General features: G+C 39.5%; 1 protein-coding gene and 1 pseudogene across 1 annotated transcript in view; both read left to right on the top strand.

The window, feature by feature from the left end:
• The window catches only part of KL (klotho), a 45336-nt gene extending 19178 nt beyond the window's left edge, over positions 1 to 26158 (top strand). The window contains exons 2-5 of the mRNA XM_039873032.1: positions 17215 to 17725; positions 18476 to 18744; positions 22224 to 23325; positions 23876 to 26158. Of these exons, the coding sequence (XP_039728966.1) occupies positions 17215 to 17725; positions 18476 to 18744; positions 22224 to 23325; positions 23876 to 24219 (2226 nt within the window). The 3' untranslated portion in view covers positions 24220 to 26158. The remainder of the gene's footprint in view (positions 1 to 17214; positions 17726 to 18475; positions 18745 to 22223; positions 23326 to 23875) is intronic.
• On the top strand, positions 1997 to 2115 carry LOC120610709 (uncharacterized; annotated as a pseudogene).
• Positions 26159 to 26388: the final 230 nt, after the last annotated feature.

The raw sequence follows: 26388 nt of genomic DNA, 5'->3' as shown, positions 1-26388 counted from the left end.
TTCCTGGACTCGGAAATAGGGCAGAAGGATTACTAGTGTCCTTCCGAGCTGAGGCTAGAGCTGGCTTGCCCTGGTTACGCCATTCTCTGATTCTGATTCTGGCGGGGGAAGGGATGTGTCTTTGTTCGATTTGCTATTTGCCGTGGATTAGGGTATTTTATATTCCGTAAAGGTAAATGTTAACAGACATGATTCTTGCCTAATAAAAACGCATATTTATTTTGTCCAAACATCTCTACAGAAATGTGAGATAAAAAGATCGAAACCACAACATATTTCATAAAAGAAATAAAGATGATTGTGAGCGCCACCAAAAAAGAAAAGAAAAAATGCCTCTCCTCTCCTTGGTACCCAGGCCTCCCTTATTTTGTTCTATATTTTCCACACGACTTACTACCTAACATTCTTTAGAGTTAACATGTATTACGTTTGCTGTTTCTTTCTCTCTTGCTGCTAAAACGGAATCTCCAAGAGGGCAGAGATTATTGTCTGATGCATTCGCCGCCGTGTCCCAAAGCTCTAGCACTGCACCAGGCACGTGGTAGGTGTCTAATAAATCCTCGTGGAATGAAAATATCTCTTCACGTGGATCAGCGACTTTCAAACATTTTTGACCTTCACCCTCAGTAAGAAAGACATTTTACGCGTCGACACAGACACAACTGAAACCAACGTTTCATGAAGCAACCCTCTCCCACACTACACACAGGACAATCTGCTGTTTTCTAATCGGTTCTATTTTATTTCGATTTCTAAATGGCCGTGGCTCCGCGTAACTCGATTTCACGACTGGAACCTGTAGTATGAAAAACTCTGACTTAAGATTGTGCAGAAGCTATTACCACAAAAAAGGCAAAAAGGAAAGAGAAGGGGAAAGGGGCGGGCAGATTACTTTCTGCTATCAGCTACTCCGGAAAACATATTTCGCATTCCCGTAATCTTATCCTGCCTGATAATGTAGAAACCCTCGCATGTTCACATGTCCCTTTTTCTTTAGGTGAAAAGTGTTCTCCACTGCAAAGGGAATTGAGTGATTTCAAAAGCAAAGAGCTATAAAGGGACTCGTGAACTGATAAGTGATCTCAAAGTTTCAGCATCTGCTGTCGATACGAAGCAGAATTCGGTGAGCAGGCAGAGGTAAAACATTTAGAAAGTAAAGGTGACTAATATGGAAGAAAAACATTTTTCTGAATTTTGTGGAAATCAGAAAGGAGCCGTTTCATGAGGGTATTATTACAGAATTACTCTGGTGATTATAATACTGGATGTTTACTGAAAAGACCCCAGTTGACTAATGAACCACTGGATGCTTTTGCTGACCTGGTGAATGTCTCTGTGATCTGAATCCTTTATCTTCTTGTCTCTTTTTCTCGTCTAGCCTGATGTCTCCCTGTCCCTTCACGGTTCTCATTTTGCAGCTATTAGAAAAGCAGATGCAAAAACCAGGAATTGAAACTTCTCTGTGTCTCTGAGAACGTTGTGATCACTGGACTAGACAGATTCTGGTCACAGGCTGGATGTTTTGTGGACAACCTAATATCAATGATTTGGAAGGATTTTGGTAGCAGCGTGATTTAGTATTAAATGGAATGATTTAACTGATGTCGATTAGTTCTGTACAGATAAATTAACAAGGCAAGAAACTTAATCTCTGATTTATTGACATATTATCCAAAATGAGTTATAAAATGATTTTTACTTCATTCGAAGGAAGTTTCTCTTTAAAAACAAATGAATAAGGCTTTTTATGTAACCTACTTTGAAAAAAATCGAGACAAAATGATCCTAAGTAAAAAAATCTCTAAAATTATGCCATAATTTTAAAAATCTACCTTGGCCTTTATTTTGCCTAGTTGTAAAAGCATGCCTTTTAACCCGAGTGCGTTCTTATGGAATCTCAATTGTGGTTATATGTATATTAAGAAATTCTATATTTGCAAATGGCCAACCCCAAATAATTAAGGAGTAAAAAGACCTTTATTAGAAGGACACAGAAGTCAATGGCCATGCTACCCTGAACGAGCCCGATCCTGACTGTTCTCGGAAGCTAAGCAGGATCGGGCCTGGTTAGTACTTGGATGGGAGACCACCTAGGAAGACCAAGTGCTGTAGGCATAAAAAATAAAAAATAAATAAGAGATTGTAAACTGATAAGGTCCTTGCAATCTGTGAGGTCGACCAAGGGTTGCCTTGCCTAAAAAAACAATCAATCAATCAATCAATCAATCTATCAATAAAAAGAAGGACACTGAAGTAATTTACTGAATTGGGAAAGAGCCCTACGGACTTTAGGAATTGGACTTACAAGTCATCATTACCATCAAGGAAGGCAATCTTTCCCCCTCACTGGGTGCACGAGCACACGCGCGCGTGCACGCGTGCAAGTTGTCGGGTCAGAGGCAGAGGGTCTCTTCCCGCGTAAACAACTCTACATGCACTTAGAAGAGACCCTTGCCTTCACTCCAGCAGAACAGTCTCAGGGAAGATGCCTCATCGGCCTGGCATGGGACATTCAACTTGAAGTAGAAGAAGAGAAACCAATGTACTTTCATTTTGACGGCTTTCCTATAAACCCAATGGGTAGCTAAAAATTTCTCGGGAGTTCTGTGTTTCCAGAACTTAGTAGGATAGTACAAAACAAACAGATGCTTAATACGCCAGTTATCAAATTGTACACTTAAAAGTGGTTAAAAGAGTAAATTTTATGTCGTATATATTTTACCAGTAAAAAAAAATTATTACCTAACTTATTATCTATTTCTCAAAACCAGAATATGCTATAGTTCCTTGTGATTTCTAGAGGGGCTCTGACTCAAACTTAGTTCTATAGGACAGAATAATGAAGAGTTTTAACGATTGTGTGCAACAATTGGCTTTACCGGGAAGATCTTAATAAAAGTTTGAAATCAAAATGTTATGATATGGAACATCCCAATATATTGGATCTGGGTGGAGAGGTCTGAATATCGGGATCCTATATTTTCTTTCTGAGTGTCTTTTAGGGTACCCTGGAGGTCAGTTTTTCTGTGTTATGTATGCAGTAAGTAATGGCATACATTTAAGCCTGGGACTTTGTTCATTCCTGTATTCACAGCACTTATGTGTCTAACATATAGTAGGTGTTCGATAATATTTGTTGAGTAAATGAGTTTAAATTTCTTGGCATGGGAACCAAGCCATCTATCAAACTGGTCACGTTTAGAAATCAATAAAGGTTTTCGGATCTATAGATCCAGCAAATGTCTTCACCTCTTCAGGCCGACTCATTTCTTTTCGTCTAACTTTGTGCTACACACGAGCCGTGATCTTCAACACTTTCTTTTTTACTCTAGATCTAGTCAATTACAACATGATGTAGACTGATTGAATTAAAGGCCCCAATTTCATCATCTCTTCATTGTACCCATGTCCTTTGCCGTGTAACGTTGCAGTGATTTCTACTCTGTGTTTGCATTCAGTTCCATCCTTGACACTGGGCTTAGCTTTGTGGCTTACTGTAGACCACGGGATGTTAGCCGTCATGATGCTGGTAGACACTGAGAAAATGCTTGTGATTTTCTGCTTGGTCTCTGGCTCCTCCACAATTGCCATGAGAAAATGCACAGGCTGGTCCACGGGAGGATGGGACATCCTCCCAGTTGTCCCAGCCAACACCATCCTAGGTCAGCCAGATGAGACCGGGAGAAATGTTCAGTACAGCTCAACCCAGCGTGAGCGATGTGTAATTCATATACCACGCTCTTTCCATTCTGCCTCATAAATATCTCTCGGAGCTTCCTTTTTCTTTGCTTTCCCGTAGTCATCACCTTTGTCCAGGACCTAAATCACATTTACATTTTGTCAGAATCATTCCAATTTTCAGCAGCCAGCTGTTTACAGTTTAATCCATTCTGCAATTAATGATTTTGATCAAAGCCTCAGAAATTTATGCTAACCTGTTATCATCTATTAAATGCAAATAATTTTACATTCAAAATTTGTCATATTCTGGTCCCGAATTATTGTAAACTTATTTTCCCAAAGCCACAAACTATTAAGACTTTTCTCTGATTAGCTGGTAGCGTTGTTTTCACAATATTGAGTAAATTGTTAAATCTGTGTCTTTAAATATAATTTCCATACTTAGATACTCCATTGGTCTCCCCAAGTACCAACCAAATTCCACTATGAAGGGTGTCGTAAAGGCTCTTTGCTCCCTGCCCCATCTACCTGAGATGTGGCACAAGCTAGAAAAGAGGTCTCAACTGTTTGGCTTAACACATAGATTTATAATGTTTGTTTGTTTTTGTTTTTGTTTTTGTTTTTATTTTGAGAGGTCCAGATGACTTGATGAAATGCAACTTATTTAAAAATATTTTGGTGGAGAATAATTTTGTCAGCTAGACCATTTGGTTGAAAATCTAGACTTACTAGACTTTTGGTATTAATAATTTTGGTTTTCCAGGAGTCTTTTAAGCAGTTCTAACATTATTTTCAGAAATTATCAGGTTAAAATAAGAAACTATTCTTTCTTATTTGAGAAATTTTGAAGCAACTGAAATGTGTAACAATAGGAGATTAGTAAATCAACAAATAATTTTTGAATAGCGAGGGACTGAATTAGTTGGAACAATCTGTGTCATTCATCCTTGTGCAAAAGGTGAAAAATAGCTAAACAAGCATGGCAAACGTCATCAGCTTAGAAAAATAATGTAGTCAATAATTTGAAGTAGAAAATTCCCCAAACTGGAAAATTCCAGTTACTTTTATTGTTAGTTATTTTTTCTTATTATAAAAGCAACGCATGCTTATTACATAAAAGTCAGAGAATCAGAGGAGTGGAACAACATAAAAAATGTCCATAGTCCCACTCAATAGAGACAACTACTATTATCCTTTTGGTACAAATTCTTCAAAAGCCTGTCCTATGCATATTTATTTTATACATATATAGATATAATATATATATGTATATATACATACACACATATGACTCCATATATTTGGTAATACTGCCCATGATTATTTGTAGCTAGTGATTTTTTCCATTTAATCCCTTCTTCCTGAGTTATTTCAACTCAAGAAGAAATACCTGTAGTTGGCCTTTTAGATTATTTCAACTAATCTAAGAACTAGGACTGACACATAGTAGCTACTCAAAAAATTTTTATCTAAAAGAATAAATAAATGAATAAGCTCATGTTAGATGTTCAGGTTCTTTATATTCATCTCTGTCACTGATGGAGAGTGTACAGTTTTGATGAAAAAACACCAATTTACAAAGAACTATGAAGAAGTATGACATCCACCCTCCTGCATATGTGCACGGAATGTCTAAATGTGTCTGGGGAGCCAAACAAAGCTTCACAGGGGAGATGAGAATTGAGCTGCATTTGGAAGGAGTGAGCATTTTTCAGTGAATAACCGGAAGAAATAACACTAAGAGTAAGCGAGGTTACTTAGGGATCGCTTCTTCGAGGAGACAAGTCCAAAATGGCAGAGAGCGTTGTTGATAACAGAGGCAGAGCGGAATGCTATTTCAGGGTTGATAGGTCGTCATCCAAGGTCGGTACCGTCTTGTGAGTGATAATAAGAAATTGTCCTGCTTGTAACAGCAGGGCTGGGCTGGGCAGTGATGAGATCCACATCGATGTGGAAACTGTACTGGTCCTTCCTGTTAATTTGTGGGAGGCCGTGTGACTTGGCACAAGAGCTAAAAATAATTCTACTTATTTCATTTGCTAAGAAGAGCAAATGTAGGCAGGCTCAGGTACTGCCTATTTCCATCTATTTAGTTGACAAGGCGTCGGGGACTGTAGACACGAGGCTGGGCACAGGGTAGCACCTGGGTGACAACAGCAGGTCCCGAGCAAGCTTTAAGGAACTGTGCACAGAGAGTACTCGTCATTTTTGTGGATAGAAGTTATAGATGGCTATTTTGGGGGAAATCATCATGTGCTCTATTAGATGATTATTTTGTGTGAGGCTGCCTGAAATTCCATCTGGAGGAATTACAGTTTATAATCCACGAAGCTGTGCTGATAGAAATAAAGGGAATAATTTGGTCTTCGAACACGGGTATTAGACTAGTTGGAACAGTTGGCTGACAACACAGGGTAGCAGCGACTTTTAAGAAAGCCCTTAGACATGTAATTGTGTTACTGTTCTTGAACTTGTAAGAGGATGCCAAGAAGAGAATGAAAAAGCGATTCTCCAGTGCTCTCTGGAATTTGTCTAGTCCTGTGACATTGAAATAGAGCACCTTTAATTCAGAACTAAAACAACATCTCGGGGACACTCCTTTGCTAGGGAGTATATGCAAATGAATTGTAGAATTATTTTCCGTTTATGGGCTGTATTTCAGTTGTTTAATCATTGGTCTCAGTCAATTTAATTAAGATTATTTCTAGGATTAAGTTAATCCTTTAAGAACTATTCCATTTCAATTTTTTAAAAAAATCCAAGAAATGATAGCAAAAAGCAACCCATTCAGTATTACCTCTGAAATTTATTTTAATGATTAACACCATTCACGTGTTCTCCAACTTTAGAATCCTATGCCCAGCTGCAGACTAGGCATCTTCATTGAGATGTCAAACTCATGAGGACCTAAACATAATTTGATCCCGTGTCTTCCCTAATCCCTTACTTTGTACTTTCTCTCTTGTCCTTGATTGTTTCCACCCTCCTCCTCACAAATCTATCACCATGGAATGATTTTTGAACTTTATGTAAATGTAATCATGCAACCATATGCGTGCATTCTTTGAGTCTTAGTTCTTTTGCTTTCCATGATATTTTAGAGGTTAATTCATTTCGTTACGTGAAACACCGGTTCGTTCTTTTTATTGCGGAGTACTGTTACGTCGTACACACAGACCGCGGTGTTTATACATACTCCTCCTGATGGACATTTGTGTTGTTTTCAGTGTTTTGCTATTGTGAATAAAGCTGCTATAAGCCTCCTTGAACAAATCATTTTTTTAAGTTTTCATCTTGATGTCATATAAGTCTTTTTGTGGACTCACCTTGCCATTTCTCTTGTGTGTAGAATTGCTGAGAAGTAGAGAAGGCTGTTCAGTTTGTAAGAAACTGCCAGCGAGTTTTCCAAAGTGATGGTCCTATTTATACTCCCACCAGCAACGTATGGAGTTCCAGTTGCTTTTCCTCTACGTCAGATTTTCTCATCGGTCTTTTTAATCGTAGGCATTCGAATGGGTGTGATGGCTCCTTGTGGTTTTCATTGACATTTCCCTGACAATGTTGATGTTTAGCGTTGGTGTAGATGCTTTTGTGAAAAATCTATTTGAATCTTTTGTTTGAGGTGGGGAGGGGTGTCGTTTCTCTTTTATTATTGATTGGTAGGCTTACTATATTTATTTTTAATATAATCCTTTTGTCAGTATACATATTTTTAATATTTCCTCTCGGTGATTTGTCTTTTCATATTGTTACCTTCTGAAAAGCAGATTTTAATTTTGATGAAGTCCAAGCGATCATTCTTTTCTTTTACGATTAGTGTTTTCTGTGACTTAAGAAATCTTTCTACTCTAAAATCAAGAGGCTATGTTTTGTTCTATAAGTTTTGTAGTTTTTGATTTTACGTTTGGATATGCAGTCTGTCTCAAATGAATTTTTTTGCAAGATGTAAGGCTGGGTTCATTTTTTTTCTCATACGTTTTCCAAATGGCAGACTATTTTTTAAGAAAGCTTTCCTTTTGCCATATAGATACCCCGATGCATTTTTTGAAAATCAATTGGCCATGAGTTTATTTTTGAATTCTTTATTCTTTCCTTTCAATCTATTTGTCTCTCATTATGCCAATATCACATTATATTATTATAGCTTTATAGTAAATCTTGAAATCAAGTAGTATGAATTCTTTGACTTTGTTCTTCTCTTTTCAAGTTATTTCAACTGTTCTATTCCTTTGAACGGTCATATCCATTTTAGAATCAACCTGCCAATTTCTACAAAAAAAAAAATTGTCGAGATTTTGGATGGGATGTTGTTGAATCTATAGATTAGTTTGGGGAGAATGGATGACGTAATGCTATGGAGTCTTCCAATCCATAAAAATGGTCTCTCTCTCCATTTATTTAGGTTTTCTTTCATTTTTCTTAGTAATAATATGTAGATGTCATTAGCAGTCTTGTACAAATTTTGTTACTTTTATTAAATCATTCCTAGGTATTTTATGATTTTGGTGTTACTGTAAGTGGTATTATATTTAAATTTTGTTTTCCAAATGTTTATCGCTCACATATAAAAATACAGTGATTTTTGCACATTGACATTGTATTCTATTAACTTGCTAAATTCACTTATTAGTTCTAATAATTTATTTTTAGATTCTTTAGGATTTCTATATAGACAATCATATTTTCTGTGAATAATAGAGTTATTTATTTTCCTTTTCAATCAACATGCCTTTCATTTCTTTGATGTGCCTTACTACACTGGGTAGGATCTCCAGCATAATGTAAATAAAAGCTGTGAGAGTGGTTAAATTTATTCTTAAGTATTTCATTTTCTGTCGAACCTATTATAAGTGGAAATATTTTCTTAATTTTCTTTTCGGATTGTTCATTGCTGTTGTATGGAAATACAATGGATTTTTGAGTTTTGATGTTGTACCTGGCAATTTTTCCGTGCTTATTAGCTCTAATAGTTTTTTGGTAGAGAGATTCTTTAGCATTTTTCTTATGTAAAATCATATCATCTGTAAATAGAGGTAGTTTGACTTCTTTTCCAACTCAGGTGTCCTTTCTTTTCTTGCCTGTTTGATCTGGTTGAGCATCCGGTGCACTGAGGGAGAACATCAGTGAAAGTAGGCATCCCTATCTTGATCCTTTTCTTAGGGGGAGAAGTATTCAGGCTTTCACCATTGAGTATGAAGTTAGCAATGGGTTTTTTTAAAAAAATGTCTCTTATTGTGTTAAGACAGTTTCCTTCTACTCCTAGTTTTCCTTTTCTTTTTTTTTTTTTTTTTTTTTTTTTTTTTTAGGATTTTTGTCATGAAAGACTTTTAGCCCCTGCCAAATGCTTTTTCTGCATTCATTGCGATGATCATATATGGTGTCACCCCCTACATTCTATCAATGTGACGGTGAGATAAAGAAACTACATATATTGGTCTCTGCCCCCAGTTCCTGGCACAGAGTTCCTAAAACCCTTGCAATTCCCTAACCAATAACAACACTAGGAGCATCTCTTGTTCTAATATTTGTCTTTGACCCCCAGCCCCGGCACAGGACTCTTAAAACGCTTGTAAATTCCTAAGTGACAAGGACACTGGGAGCGTCTTTTGTTCTAATGAAGCAACTCTGGGTGGGCACCTGGATGGGGACCTGGTCACCACAAAGACCAAGCCATGATTAGAAGCTTGGAACTGGCATCTCATTGTGGTTTTGATTTGCGTTATCCTAATAGCTAGCGATGTTGAGCATCTTTTCATATATATTTGTTGGCCATTTTCTAGGGAGAAGTGTTCGTTCAGGTCCTCTGCCCATTTTTTGATTGGATCATTTGTTTTTTGTTGTTATTATTGAGTTGTATGAGTTCTTTGTATATTTTGGATATTAGGCCCTTATCGAAGGCGTTGCTTGCAAATATATTTTCCCATTCGGATGATTGTCTCTTTACCTGTTGGTGGTTTCTTTTGCTGAGCAGAAGCTTTTTAGTTTGATGTAGTTCCACTTATTTATTTTAGCTTTTACTTCCCTTGCCGTTGAGGTCAAATTCATAAAATCTTCTTTAAGTCCAAGGTCCCTGAGTTTAGTTCCTATGTTTTCTTCTATGCATTTTATTGTTTCAGGTCTGATATTCAGGTCCTTAATCCATTTTGAATTAATTTTGGTGTGTGGTGATAGACAACAACAACAACAAAAATTAAAAAAAAAAAAGAAGTTTGGAACTTGCAGTCTCGCATTCCCATCATCCAGAGAGAGGAGAGGGTCTAGAAACGGAGTTAAAAACTAATCACGACTACATGAGGAAGCCTCCATAAAACCCGAAAGTAGGGACTTTGGGGAGTTTCTAGGCTGGTGAACGCTGGGAGGGTGACACACCCCAACTCCATGGGGACAGAAGCTCTTGTGCTTAAGTCCTCATCCTGTGTATCTCTTCATCTGACTGTTCATCTGTGTCCTTTATCACATACATCTTTAATAAACTGGTAAGTGTAAATAAGCATTTCCTTTAGTTCTGTGAGCTGCTCTAGCAAATTAGGTGAATCTGAGGAGGGGGTCATGGGAACCTCTGTTCTATAGCTCGTTGGTCAGAAGCACAGGCTGAGCTTGAGACTGGCGTCTGGGGTGTGTGTGTGTGTGTGTGTGTGTCAGGGAAGAATCTTACGGGACTGAGACCTTAATCTGTGGGATATGACGCTATCTCTTAGTAGACAGTGTCAGAATTGAGTTAAGTTGTAGGACACCCGGCCGGTGTCACATAGAATTGCTCGATGTGGGAAAAACCTCCACACATTTGGTGACCTGAAAGGTCAGATGTGAAGTGTTTTGTGGGAGTAGTAAGAGACTTACGGAGAAGAAATACATAGTAGGGAAGAACTGGGTTTTTCTTTACACAGTAAGAAAAAAACTTGGAATTTTTCTTTTACAGTGATGTATTACATTGATTGATTTTTCATATGTCGAACCACCCTTTCATCCCTGGGGTAAATCCCACCTGATTGTGGTTTATAGTCCTTTTAATATACTGCTAGATTCGTTTTGTCAATATTTCTGGAGTTTTTTTGTGTGTCTATATTTATAAGAGATATTGGTCTGCAGCTTTGTGTGAGAGAGTTTGGTGTTAGCTCTTCTTTGCTTGTTTGGGATAATTTATTATTAAGGCCACTTACCTTGGGTTTTTCTTATTTGGGGAGGTTTTTTCATTACTGATTCAATCTCTTGAAATTCATTTTATGCTCCAGGATGTGGTTTATATTCATAAACATTTCATGTACAACTTGAAAGTATTGTTTAGTGTAGTGTTGACTTAAATGTCAATTAGGACAATTTGGTCTATAGTATTATTTAGTCAATTTATATACTTAGTAATTTTTTTTTTTTGCTATTTCTTCAGTCAGTTACTGGGAGGGGAGTTAAAATCTCCAACTTGAATTGTCAGTTTGTCTACTTTTTAAAAATTCTGTAAATTTTTGCTTTATGTATTTTAAAGCTCTGATATCATTGTATTTAGAATATGTCTTCTTGATGAATTGACCCTCTTATCATTAAGAATTATCCATCTTTACCTCCAGTAACACTTCTTGTCTTGAAGTCTATTTTGTCATTAATATGCCCATGCCAAATTTTTTATGCTTATCACATGTCTGATCTATTTCTTTCCATCTTTTTTCTTTGAGTCTAGCTGAGATTTTATGTTTAAAGTGTATTTCATATACACAGAATGTAATTGAAGCTTACTTTTTCAAAATCTAGTTTGAGAGTATCTGTCTTTTACCTAGAGCATTTAGTGCATTTTTATTTGAGTAATTATTGATATGACTGGGTTTATGTTTACCATCTTGCTATTTGTTTTCTATTTGTCCTATCGGTTTTTTGTTTCTTTACGGATACTTTTTAGTGAATCAAATATTTCTTAGTATTTTATTTTTATGATTCTGCTGGCTTTTTAAATATAACTTTTACTATATTTTTATGGTTTCTTTAGAGGTTATATTATTTATTCTTATCATATATTTTGCATAGAATTAATATAGTTAATCCCATTGAATAACATTTTCATTTTATATACTTTACTTTTCAGTTCTATAATTTTCATGTATTCTTTTGTTTCCATTTCTCTGTTGTTATTTCCCATACGTTCACTCTTTATATCTATCTTTTCCTTGAAGTCCTCGAACATATTTGTAAAAACTCTCTTAAAATCCTAAGTCATCTTGGCTTTGGTTTCTGTTTCTTTAGAATGCTATTTTTTTTTTAAATTAAAGTTTTCATTTTCCTTCTTTTATATATAGAAAACAATGTATAGTTTTTTATTTCCTTCCTTTTCAATGTCTAGTAATTTTTTATTTTATTATCCCCTGGACAATGTAAATGACACATGATAGAGAATCTGGTTTATATTGTTTTCCTTTAAAGGGTATGCTATTTTGTTCGGCCAGGCAGTTTAATTACCAGAGGATTCTTTTAAACACGTCAGGGTTGAATCTAGTCTTTGTTAGATCTGGTCTATTTCAGTTTTGTCCTTCCTTTTCAGGTGTGACCTTCTTGGGTTTCAGCTGAATATCTGAAGTGCTCGACCATGCATGTTTCTCTACTGTGGCTATCTTAAATTGCAATGTTTCCCAGCCCTGCAAAACCTTTGATTTTCATCTCTCAGACCTGTGGCAGGTGCTCTTTGTTAAACCTCAAAGAGTCTCACCTTGTGCCTATTTAGCCAAAGACTCTCACGAAATCCCCATGCAGAGTTCTGGGCCCTTCCTTGGCACAACTTTCTTCTCTTCAAGTTATTGACGTGCTTCAGCTCTTACCTCTGATCTCTGCCGTAGCTCAGCCATACTGCTGTGTGCTATTTGGGCTTCGTGTCCCTTACCCAGGTCTTAAATGTGGGCCACGCAGAAAGCCGAAATGGACATGGAGCTCACTTCACTGTTTTTAAATGCCTCATTTGTGAGAAACTTTGTGTCTGGCTCTGGGAAAGATATAAATAGGTAAATGAGATGGAGCTTACGATTTGGACAGAATGAAAATGTGCTATGAAATTCAGACTATTTTACCTGACTTCCAAAATTGGGTGATACTAGCTGATTGGAAGAAAGAAATATAAGATCTATATATATTTTTTAGACTTTTCAGATCTGAGATTTCAAAATCTGCATTGAGGCTGCAAAGGAAGTGAGGAGCATATCATGTACCAGAGTGTCTTATGCCCCAAACTGGATCATTAGTGTATTCTGAGGCAACACAGTATTATTCTCAGAGGCCTATCATGCTTAATTCCTTCTAATTAATTTTTTTTGATGATGTGTGCCTGAAAGTCCTCTTTTTAAGGTCTCATAAATGAAATACGACCAGAGAGTTTTGCTGCTCTGTCTCAGAAAACTGCTTCTGTATCTGACTTGTTGATATGGTTCTTAATGGCAGCCTGCATTTCTCCATATCTGCTTATCGAATACTTACTCTGCCCTCAGACACTTTGCTGGAATCTGAGAATAGAGAAAGAAAAGTCCTAATCAATGCCTTCAAAACACCCGCAATCTAGACAAATAAATGCAATATATTGTAGTTAAGGTCTTTGAGAGGCCAGCAGTAGAGACACATGAAACAGACATTTAAGCATGGAGAGAGGGAAGATGTCAGGGAAGACTTCCTGGAGGTGGTGATGTCTGAGCTGAGTTTTGAAAGAGCTGCACCTGTGAAAGTATGGCAGCTTCGAAGATCTCAGAACTTCACGTAGCATTCAACATGCCTGGGAGTCAGGATTTGAGAGGAGACTGTGGGGCAGGTTAGAGGGCAGTCTGGCCGGGATTAATTAGCTCATGGCTTTCAAATAACCATCACGGACAGGTCAAGCAGGGCCTGGCATCCAACTCATATGAGCTATTTTTCTGTTTTGAATTTTAAGTGTTTTTGTTCTAAAGCAATACATGTGTATGGTAGAAAATGAAAAAAATACATAGAGAGAGATAAGTAAAATGAAGAGAATTATGCCACTTACAATCCTACAAAACCTCTTTTAGCAATGGGGGTGAAGAGACCTCCGGAGAATGGAATGACCTCCATCTGGGGCCGCTGTAGACAGATTCAGTGCGGGGTCTGGAGTAGGGCGAGTGGTTAAGCCAAATGATAACTAAGATGCTTTCTATATTAGTCAGTGTTCTCCAGAGAAACAGAACCAATAGGATAAATATAGATATATAGAAAGAGACTTATTATGAGGTATTGGCTCATGTGGTTATGGAGACGGAGAAGTCCCATGACCTGCTGTCTGCAAGCTGGAGGTCCCGGAAAGCTGATGGTGTAGTTCTCGTCTACACCTGAAGACCCAAAGACCAGAGAAGCCAATGGTATAAGTCTGGGTCTGAGCTGAAAGACTAGAGAACCAGGAGTGCCAGTGACCAGAGATGACAGAAGATGGGCGCCCCCAGCCCAGTCAGAGAGCAGGTTCATCCTTCCTTCATCTTTCTGTTCTATTCAGGTCCTTGCTTTGACGATGCCCACCCACCTCCCGGAGGGTGATCTTTACTCAGTCTACCAATTCAAATGCACATTTTTTCCAGGAACACCCTTACAGACACACCCAGAAATCACTCGGCCGTGGTTTTGTTAAATTAACATTTGTTGCATGAAGCACAAGGTGCTGCACTGAGCCCCGGTTTAATAGACCACAAGAGAAATTGAAATGGAGAAGTTAGTCACTCACAGGTTCTAGAGGAAGTACATGGCATGCCTCATGGGGCCACACTGGGATGTCAAAGCAGAGACAGAGAGAGGGACAGGACCTGGGACATGGGCCTTTATTAGGATCTGTGGATAGAGTGCTTTGAGGTTCCTGGGCTAGGGCTGAATTGGTCAATTCAAACAAAAATAGGGGTTTAGGTAAACCCCACAAGGGTCTTATCTAAAGGGTGCATAAGGGATACAGGGGCTGGGAGGCAGGGGTGACCGTTGATGACAGGGCTGTTAGGAAAGTTGCATCAGGAACTTACATTTTCTTATGACTCTGCAGGCTGCTATCTAGGGCACACACTCACATGGGGACTAGTGGCAGTTTAAGGTCCCTACTGGCTACTTGGCCAGACAAAATGGATTCTGAGGCAGCAGCACCATGAAGTAGCTTAGCTAAACGCTGGACAAATGTTTTACCAGCTATCTGTGATTCCTTCAGCCCACTCAAGTTGACACATAAAATTAACCATACTTTCCAATGCTGCAAATTTATTGTTCTCTAAAATAATCAACAACTTGATAGACACTTTGGCTTGCATTATGTCATTTGATCCCTGCAACATCCCTACAGGAGAATAGATGCTATTCTCACTTGTACAGAGAAATAATTGAGGCTTATCCCAATGATGGAAGATTTAGGATCCAAACTCATCTCTTGTAATCTAAACCCCAGGTCATATCACTATATCACATTATTGCTATGGGCTGAATTCCTTATGGGGGTCTTTCCTTACCTGCAATGTCTTCCTTTGCTGTCTGCTCATCCCTTAGGGTCAGAAGGAATAAACATTCATGGAGACCCTACCATATACAAACTCTGTTAGGTGTTTTACAGAAATTATCTCATTTAATCCTCATGACAGCCCTGTGAGAGACCCAAGAAGGTTAGTCTTACCTGCCCAGGTTAAGTAATGTGGTCAAAGGCACACGACTAAAAGTGATGGAGCAGGAATTTTATCTGATATCAAAGACCACGTGTGGATCTCCCTATGGACCAGGCCATTCATTTCCTTGCCCATCCCTCTCTCAGCCATGTTGACGCTCTCAAACTCAAGGTTAAAAGAGTGGTCTGTGATAGTAGACAATTTTATCGTATGACTCGGACTTCACTTACCTGCAAAACTAACCCAGATTATGAAGTTCTCGGTCGCTACCACTCCTGCCTGCCCCCTCTGCTCACCCATCACAGCACTTGTCCGTAGGGGGTGTGTCTGTTAGATGTAGGATGTGACTGTCCTAGGCTTCCACTGGGTCAAATTAGGAAAGTCCCCTGGTCTGGTGTCCTGAGTACCAGCATGAACTGCTCCCTTTCTTTTCTGTGAAATGTCAGGATGATATTTCTTGCCAGTTGAGATTGGGAAGATAAGAGGTGGCAAAGGAAAGGAAGACAGAGGGATGGGAGACATCACAAAGCCTGTGGAGTCACACGATTCAGCCCCAATTTCTTATTCACATGGGCAGATGTCACTATTCTTTAGGTCATCATTTTATTCTCCATTTTCTTGTTAGCATATAGATAACTATTCTAGGTCATGAAAAAAATGCATTCGGTGAAGTTAAACATAGATATTTACTAAGGAACTAAAATGTAAACAAACTATTTTATTCTGATGAACAGTTAAGAATAGTGATGAGGCCATTCTTGGACAAATACACTAAAATGAACCACAAGAATAATATTTAGGAAAAATGAAGAGTATATTAGGCATATGGAGTGAAAGAGCTTCTTCTGGCCCAGGGAGTGGAGTGGAAATTGGCATGATCATTTTGGAGAAGAATTAGAAGCGAGTTTTTAAAGAGAATGTATGAGAGGAGTAAAAGGCTAATAAAAACAGCACTTGTATTCTTAGAAAAATGGAGAGAGAAAATCAAGGAATTCAAAAGTAAAGAGAAACCTAATTCATTAAGTAAGGGAGGAAAAACCCTGCCATCCTCACTATTCTTTGTAAACAAAAGGAAAACGAATGAAAATAAAACATCAGAATTCAGTAAGATTTTACAGGACCATAACGTTGGTTTTATGGAAGCAAAGCCCATTTCATTTTCATTGCTGTCGAAAACTCTGGGCTGAGTGCTGACTAAGTGTGGATATCAGATCTCTTCAAAGCTGTATTTGGGTGCTTTTTCTTTTCTCTTCTTCTTTTTTTTTTTTTTGCTCTTGGCTTGTACCTTGAATCCTGGGTCCTGTGAGAAGTCAGTTCTGTCCCAAAGTTCTGGAGGGCGGGCCAATGTTAGATATTGGAGTTAGTCCTTTAATTTATTGCACTGATTCTTCTTAGGGAAGAACAAAGATTGTGAGAACATGAGTTAGAATTTTAACTATGAGAGATGAATACAAAATATTAAATTGACTCTCAACAACTTGAGTCATCTTGAAAACTCCCAGTCTCTTAGGATAAAAAACATATAATCCTATTTCGAAGTTCCTGGTGTGATCACGTATTCGGGATTGGTTCTTTTCATTAATTAAAAAGTACACAATCCAAAGTCAATTAACTAGTAAGATAGTATAACAAATTCTTATTTAATGAATTTTTCAAATTATGAATAATAACTACACCTTCAATGCCAGAAATTCCGAGTTTTTCACTGGCTGCTGAAAAACGATGGAAATAATTCCAGTCATGGTAAGCAGCTCGCTCAAGGCTGATCGACCTCTGAAATAATTTATTGGTTCCAGGTGACTTTTACATTGTGGGGTTAGTCATTAGGGTAGGTTTGATGAGAAACAGATACAACTAGGGTTGGGAATTCAAATATGTATTATATTTCTCTCACGATCAGAAATACATTCACCATGGTTTTTTCTCTTTATAGGCTCATGCCAAAACCTGGCATCTCTACAATACTTCTTTCCGTCCAACTCAGGGGGGCCAGGTGTCCATCTCCCTAAGTTCCCACTGGGTCAGTCCTCGAAGAATGACGAACCACAGCATCAAAGAATGTCAGAAATCTCTTGACTTTGTACTAGGCTGGTTTGCCAAACCCATATTCATTGATGGTGACTACCCAGAGAGCATGAAGAATAATCTTTCATCTCTTTTACCTACTTTTACTGAATCTGAGAAAAAGTTCATCAAGGGAACAGCTGACTTTTTTGCTCTTTCTTTTGGCCCAATCTTGAGTTTTCAACTATTGGACCCTCGCATGAAGTTCCGCCAATTAGAATCTTCTAGCCTGAGGCAACTGCTTTCCTGGATTGACCTGGAATATAACCACCCTCAAATATTTATTGTGGAAAATGGCTGGTTTGTCTCAGAGACCACTAAGACAGATGACGCCAAATATATGTATTACCTCAAAAGATTCATAATGGAAACCTTAAAAGGTAGGATTGGGGATAAAATTCTAATTTCCTGCCCAAATCCACTGGCAAAACAATCTTTCAGATGATCTGTAATAAACTATGTAAATTTATAGTTTTTAATTGTAATGTAGAATTTCATTTCTGCAACGGTAGGAATGCATTTATGAACACCTTTCTCATTTGGGGACTTGAGTAACTTAAATTAATTTTTAAACTCATTTTGTAAATGAAAAACTGGGTTATAATGTATGAAATTACTTGAGTTTCAGAGTTATTACTGAAGATTTTTAGATTACATTAAGGACTAAGTAAATCCCAGGATAGCTCGTTTTCTGTACTTGTTTTTGGATTCTTATTGCTTGTACTGAATGAAACAATTTTAAAGAAAAATGAATATCAACTTTTCCCACAGAAAACAGTAAGTAGTTTATGCTTTTGAAGACTTTATTCATTTATTGCAGCAGGCACAATGTCAGGAGCCTAGGGTAGAAAGTGGAACATCATCCCAGGCCTGAAGAATACCCACTGGAAATAAGGATAATCTAAATAAAAACATAGTAGAGATAAGCATATTTGGGAAGATCTTTATTTGTAGAGTTATCTAAGGTCGATTAGAGCCATTTGTCCGTCAGAAAGGCCATTAGTTTGCCAAACGATAAACATACTACTTAATTTATTTCCTTAAGTAGTAAGACCCTCAAATGCTCGCGAATCTTGAGGCGAGTGTCCAGTGACGGGTCACTTTGCTCTTGTCCTCTCTTCCCTTTGCAGCCATCAGGCTGGATGGGGTGGACGTCATCGGGTACACAGTGTGGTCCCTCATGGACGGCTTTGAGTGGCACCGAGGCTATAGCATCAGGCGCGGACTCTTCTACGTGGACTTTCTAAGCCAGGATAAGAAGTTGTTGCCGAAGTCTTCAGCCTTGTTCTACCAACAGCTGATAGAGAAAAATGGCTTCCCTCCTTTACCTGAAAATCAACCCCTAGAAGGGACATTTCCCTGTGCCTTTGCTTGGGGAATTGTTGACAACTACATTCAAGTAAGTCAGCTGACAAAACCAATCAGCAGTCTCACCAAGCCCTGTCACTAGTAAGTAGCGCTTCCTTCTTAGGCTGCCATGACACATGGTCACTGTGGCTGGCCAAACACTGTCCCTTAAGGGTGTAATTTGGAACGCTGCGCCTTTCTCTCCCAAACTCTTCCTAGCTTCACCTTGCACTTTAAACCAGCCCCCAAAGGAGAACAAATTAAAAACATATGAATTTTTAAAAGATAAAATACTCTCTTTTAATACAGTGGTTTTCAAGCAAGCTTTTTTTTAAAGCAGTCGAGTTCTTCCATAAATGAGATATAACTCAGAAGTCCAGATTATCTGAGACCTCAGTGAAGCTGCTGAGATTGAGTCAGGGCTTTAGGCAGAGCCCTCCTGAGACATAGCTGTGGACCCCCCAAGCTTGCCAAAATACGCGGAGGATGAAAACCCTCGCTCCAGTGGGTCATTGGATTATCAGAATGCCATGACTAGCTGTAGTCATTGAGCTGGTAAGGAAGTTCTTCCAAAGAATCGTCCAATATTTATCAAGCACCTGCGATGTGGTTAGTCTTCAATATTATTTTTAATTTAATTGTAAAATAAGAATGTAATTATTTAAAATTTAAATATCGTTCATTTTCATTAAGTTTAAAGGAATTTGTTTTCTAGGGTTCGATTGGAGATTTTAGTATTTTCTCCTTCCCCCTCAGCCCACTGCTGCGCGGAGCCTCCCATCCTAATTTCTCTCCTGCAAGTGGGGTACACAGTGAGGTTCAAGTAGGACCCAAAGGGCAGGAGAGATGCTGGCGAGGGAGAATGAGAGAGGGAGCGCGGCAAGGGCAGAAGACTTCTACGGTCCCTCCTTCTCCTGTCCCTTTGATGAGGTTGAAGTGGGATGGTCCCTGGTCCTCATTCCAGCTCTTAGCCTTGCGCTATACCCCAATCCCTGCTGGGCCTGGCGCCCCTTGTCATTGCGGGCTCATGCTCTGCCCCGACCTCTGACAGCAGCCTGAGCCTGTGCAGGTGATTCCCAGTTTGGTCCTTTGTGAGGGGAAACCCCTGCCAGCATCTCTGCAGACAGTGTGACCTCAGGGCAGAGTGATACATTGAAGGGAGTCCATTCCCTCTGCCCCGGTCCCCACCCCAGGCCCGTGCTTGCCTTGGGGATTGGTAAAGAGTAAGACAGTCTTAAGGACACATTCTATTTCCTCAAGGGAGAAGAGAAACTCTGGCGGGATGCAGCAGCACAGCAGTGAAGAGGAAGGGAGATGGAGACAGAATCGCTTTTTCTACTCCTTAAAAGCAATTGCTTTAGAATTTGATCTAATGCCAGCCACTCATCAGCCCGGGACCTTCCCTCTCAGGCTGCCCTCCCTTTCTCGTCATCAGCTCAGGGTCACAAGCCCCCACCCACATCTCCTATGCAGAGCCAGCCAAACACGAAAGGAAGGCAGCTCCAATAGACGCTGGACTTGAACTTCTCCAGAAGCTCTCTAGTGGGAAAAGGCTGCAATTGCTGTTTTATTCTTTCTGCTTTCACCGTGAGCTATGTATTATTTTGGTAGTGTACTTTCCGAGCTGACTTCCTAATTGACAAAGTCAAAACAAGTTTGTTTGTTTTTTTTTTTAGAGCAGTTCTGAGAAGTGTGCGCATACGTTTTCACTTACAAGCAGTACTCTATACTTTTATTACATTTAAGTTTTGAGAAGAGACTTTTAAACCGTTGAAATTTATCTTTTCCCTCCTGGAAAATATTAATGAGGCATGCATCTTGCTTGAAAATCTTCAAAAATAATATTCCACTAAGCACACAATGAGTCTGAAATCTGACCTTGGGCTTCTTCACATGGATTGTCACTGAACTTGGACCTAATTTCCCAGCAGACAGTGTTTCTCCATAACCACTAATGCTCACAGTGAGTTGGGTCCAGAACCTGCTACATACTGGGACATGGGTTTCTTTAACATTGGTCATATTAGGAGAAAGTTTCTTCAATATACACTAAATACATACTTCATACCCATTCTTTCTGATTCAGCTTTATTATTTTACTTTTTTATTAACAAGTCGACCAACTGATGGAGGCTAGATAGAATTTTGCCTCAACACTCATTTCTAAATGTCTAGTACTTTTTAAGAAATAGATTCCCCCTTCTCCCAAAATTATACCTAGTCTCTCGCATTTGTTTTCACATGGACTAAATTATGTTACAAAAGTTACGAATTTAGTGAACTCAGAGTTCTATAAAAATAATCTAAAAAGTTCTTTCAAGTTATGAACACTTACATTTCAAAAGAGCATGCAAATTTTTCTCTCGCAAAGCGGCAGACATGCAATTTGTGGGTGCATCACGGTGGAAAAATGCTTTTCGGCAGTCCCTCAGTATTAGAAGAAATGCATGGGAGGGTGACCTACAAAGGACGGTCCTCCAGAAAAGGCCATTTCCCTCTGACACGCTGTGGTTTATAACTTTCCTTTGTGAACACAGCACTGACTTCCCCGGAGGGTCAAGAGCTCGCTGGCAACAGGCGGGTAAAACTGGGGCTCGTCTGACCCCTGCTTTTACAGAGGGTCAACTCGCATCACCTGCTATGAGGGAATTCTTTCCGGGCAGACCACAGGCGTAGGCAGTGGCTCCTGGGGTGGCCTTTCAGTTTGCTTTCCCTCCCTGGCTTGCAAGCGGAGGGAGGATTTTGTCCACTTTACCTAAAGACCTCTGTTCGTTTTAGAAGCTTCTGTGTCAGATGTTGAGAAAACTATATTGTCATGATCGTCACAGAAAACTTATCAGGGGAAATTTTTTTAAATCCCGTTATCGGTGGATGACAATATTGTTCCCTAGTTCTACATTCTCCGTTGCTTTCCACCATCAGTCAGACTGAATTTGTTAAGTTCAATACAGGCCAATAAAAGGCCAGTTATGCATATTTAGTACCTTCTCGACCTAGAGCGAACCCCTGTGCCGAACGTGATTTTAAGAAGCACAGTTTAATTTTATGATTTTGAGAAGCACAATTTAATTTTAAACACCATTTAATTTTCTGACTCTCACTCAGGCTTTAAGTGTTATCTTTGTCTAGTTTTTTTTTTTTTTTAATTTGAAAGTTTCATTTATTAGTGATTTCATAATAAAAGAAAAAGGTCCAAAAATACTGTGCTTCCTTAACAGACAGGAGATGTGTGAGAATCAAGCATGTTTCATATCTGAGTGAGGAAAAAAAGATCCAGATTTTTTTTTTTTCAGCATTAAATAAAGTAACACTTCAAGGAGTAGACAGAAGTACAGGTAAAACAAATACGCATAGAAGTGGAATGTTTTCTTCTTCGGGAGCTCCCTATTCACAAAAAAACTGTTTCCATTTTCAGCTAGAACGGTTACTGGTTTTGCTCAGCTTGCTCACTAGCTGTCGAATTGCACTGAATTACTTTTCCAGGCCTGTTCCGGCGAAGTCACAGAATTATGGTCACTCTGCTCCTCCTAGGTCGACACCACTCTGTCTCAGTTTACCGACCCGAGCGTCTACCTGTGGGACGTCCACCGCAGCAAGGGGCTCATTAAGGTGCAGGGCCTCGTGACCCAGAAGAGGAAATCCTACTGCGCCGACTTCGCTGCCATCAGGCCTCTGGTCTCCCTGCTCCAGGAAACGCACGCGACGCATTTCCACTTCGCCCTGGACTGGGCCCTGATCCTCCCGCTGGGCAACCGGTCCCAGGTGAACCACACGGCCCTGCACTACTACCGCTGCGTGGCCAGCGAACTGGTGCGAGCCAACATCACCCCGGTGGTGGCCTTGTGGCGACCCGCGGCCCTGCGCCCAGGGCTGCCCGCGCCCCTGGCTGCGCACGGCGCCTGGGAGAACCCCCACATCGCCCCGGCTTTCGCAGAGTACGCCGGGCTGTGCTTTAAAGCGCTCGGCCCCCACGTCAAGCTCTGGGTGACGGCGAGCGAGCCTTACACTCGGAACCTCACCTACAGGGCCGGCCACAACCTCCTGAAGGCGCACGCGCTGGCCTGGCGCCTGTACGACCAGCAGTTCCGGCGCTCGCAGAGAGGGCGAATCTCCATCGCCTTGCAGGCCGACTGGGTGGAACCCGCCTGCCCTCTCTCCCCGAGGGACAAAGAGGTGGCCGAGAGAGTCTTGGAATTTGACATCGGCTGGCTGGCCGAACCCATTTTCGGCTCTGGGGATTATCCACGTGTGATGAGGGACTGGCTGACACAAAGAAACGATTACCTGCTACCTTATTTCACTGAAGATGAGAAAAGGCTAATCCGCGGTTCCTTTGACTTTCTGGCTTTAAGCCATTACACCACCATCCTTGTAGGCTGGGAGAAAGAAGATCCAGGAAAATACAATGATTACCTGGAAGTGCAAGAAATGACCGACAGCACCTGGCTTAGCTCCCCGGGTCAGGTGGCAGTAGTGCCCTGGGGCTTGCGCAAAGTCCTGAACTGGCTGAAGCTCAAGTACGGAGACCTCCCCACGTACATCATCTCCAATGGCGTAGATGACGACCTGCACGCAGCCCAAGACGCCTTGAGGGTGTATTATATGCACAATTATGTAAATGAAGCTCTGAAAGGTGAGGCCCCTCCAAAAGCAGCTTCCTGGAGGTTGTGTCACCCAAGGCCGTGATACCTGTTAGAAATTCTCAGCTGTAAGCACTGTCACCTTCCCAGAGAGAAGTGCTGTTCATTTCTAGCCGCACCTAACGTGTCCTACAGAGAGTTAGTATTTTCCCCAGGGATAAAGGAGTTTAGCTAAAAGCGGAAGACCGAAAGTCCTTGTCACCTACTCTGGACCTGTGATAGCCTGGTCTCCCCCTGTCCTTCATCCTCAGATGGCCTCGCGGCAGTCTGACCCCCTTCACATACGTGAAGATTTAACTCAAGTACTTCATCAGAGGTTTAATTATATAAAACCTACTATGGTCAATGTAGCGCAGTATGTATCTTGATATTTGCCTATTTGTCTTCCCGTAAAAGAAGCCTTTTCTGATTAAGTCTAATTTAGTCCGAAGTTCTATTAAATGGTATTGAAATTTTCCCCGATGCACCAAAGCCATGTAAAAGTAAAGTGTTGTATGCGAAATATTTTCATGACTATTCTCCTGTCCTTTTGTTTTTTTCTAGCCTATGTATTGGATGGGATCAAACTTTGTGGATACTTTGCCTATTCGTTTAATGATCGCACAGCTCCGAAATTTGGCCTCTATCGTTACGCCGCCAATCAGTTTGAGCCCAAACCATCCATGAAACATTACAGGAAAATTATTGACGACAACGGCTTCCTGGGTCCCGAGACCCTGGGAGGGTTTTGTCCAGAAGAATTCACCCTGTGTGCCGACTGCAGTTTTCTTCATACGCGAAAGTCTTTGCTGGCCTTCATAGCTTTTCTCTGTTTAGCTTTTATTATTTCTCTTTCTCTTATTTTTTACTACTCTAAGAAAGGCAGGAGAAGTTACAAACGGTCCTGAACATTTTCCCGTTCATTTATTTTGAAATAATTATGCACACATGAGCTGTTGACCATTGCATTTCTCAGTGTTGTGACACCATGGATTTCATATATCCGATTGCTAGAAAACCTCTTTGTGGCATATGACAGGGGTTTTGAAACGAGCACGAGTGATTGTAAAATCTTGAATGATGTCCATAGTGCCTGCATTTGTTCCTTTAGCGGGGGTAGGGCGGGATCAAAAAACCCGACAAGGGCTGTCATTACTGCAACACATTCTGTAACAAAAGCATGACAAATTGAAACAGCTCTGTAACATTTTTACAGAAACTGAGTGACAAGATTAGGATACTTTTTTATGTGCCCATTCTTAAATGTAATGTTTACTTAAAGTAATAGCTGCAAATGTTGGCATACAAAGTGAGTCTCAAGTAACTATCTCTCGACTGCCTGATATGCCCACTGGTCTCTGCTGAACCACGTTCCCTTTGAAAAGGAAGATGTCAGCGTGTAGGAGAGTTGACAAAGGGCCCTAGGCCGAAACGTTCCTTTTAAAAGCAGCGCTTCTGTCAAATGCTGCTAATATTAATTTAGATATCTGGTTGATGATATACTTAGCAGAGCAGATTACAGAACTTTATATTTTTATGTGACTTTCAAGACGCTCTGTAAAGCCCAGGTCCTTGAGGGCTCTGTGTTGCTGGGGCCTTGTGCAGGGCCTGCTTATCGTAGACTTTCACTAAATGTTTGCAGAAAAATAAACATGACTCATGAGATGCTGGGCTCTTCAGGAAGTGCCAACCGATCGTGAAATGCATTGGCTCTGGGAGGAGGGAAGGAGAGAAAAGTATGTATTATGAGCCACCTTATGATTAATTTGATTATAAACCCTTTCATTTTGCAGCAGACCTTGGAATGAATGAGATGACCTTTCCAGAGAGAATAAGGAGGAAATAATAACTCATCTTGTGAACAGCAGTTCCTCTTTCTGTTCTTTAGAATGTACCATAATTTCTTTGAGTTTTAAAAATTCTTGATAGGTCCAAATGCATTCCATCTGATAACACTGGAAAATTTGGTTTTGAGATTGCCGAGGGCCAGTTTATATCTTTGTTGCTACTTCTGTGGAACTAGCTTTGAACTAGTTTAGATTTGAACTTTTACACTGAAACAAGCTATCGATTGCCAGAAAGAGTTAAGTCTTGTCCTTTAATGCCCCTTAAATAAGTTTTGCTAATTTTCAGACAGGCAAACCTATCACACTAGAGTTGCAAAAGATCCTAGTGTTTGTTTTATAGATGAGCTAACACTGTATCGGGCAAGATAAACCGACATCATATCGGGCACAACTAATTTTGCTGATAGGGGGCTACAGTGTATAAGAAACACTGTACTGTATTATGTATCATCTTTAGAGGTGGTATGATTTTTTTTTCCATGAAAGATTAGCTTTTAGTGATACTCTTAAAAATTGAACTTATCAAAATCGGAAACTGGGGAATCATAGTTTATTTTATGTATATATTCTTTCTGATTATAACAGTAATATATATTCATTGTAAAAAAAAATTAAATCAGATACTATATGTAAAAAGAAATTACCTGTTCTTTCACCACCCTGAGTTAGCCACTATTACCATATTCTGTGTATTTCATTTTACATAAGAATCAGATCATATTGTAAATAGTTATTTATCTTTATTAATTTTTATTGTGTGTATTTTCTTTGTCAATCTTCAAAAGCATGATTTTTAATAGTTGTAATTTCACTACATGAATTTATCATAACTTATTTAACCATTCCTATTTGTTGGACTAGTTTCTTCTTATTGTTAATTACTGTTAAATAATGAACGTTGTTTAAAAATGATTTTCTTGCTACGATAATTTTCTTGGGTGTAGAGAGAAGTCATTCTGTCCCTTGATAAAGTAGTATAATAAATCTACCTACAACTTTGCCCCCTTTCATAGCCATTTGACTGATCGCCAGATAAATTTCTTAAAGATATATATTTTTTGAATTGTCTAAACCACATAGAAAATGATCTGATTGGTGAAGAAATGGGTCTGACAACAAGAAAAGCGAACTGCAAGGTAGGTTGGTGCCCCAGGCTAGTCCCTGGGAGAGAATTTCAGACACCGAGAGAGCAAAATAGAGAAAGAGCTGAAACAGACAAAACAGAGAAGT

The sequence above is a fragment of the Pteropus medius genome, unplaced genomic scaffold (assembly GCF_902729225.1).
Source record: "Pteropus medius unplaced genomic scaffold, Ma_sr-lr_union100, whole genome shotgun sequence".
Lineage (NCBI taxonomy): Eukaryota > Metazoa > Chordata > Mammalia > Chiroptera > Pteropodidae > Pteropus > Pteropus medius.
Note: the sequence above shows the minus strand (reverse complement) of the source record. Positions and strands in the feature narration are given on the sequence as shown.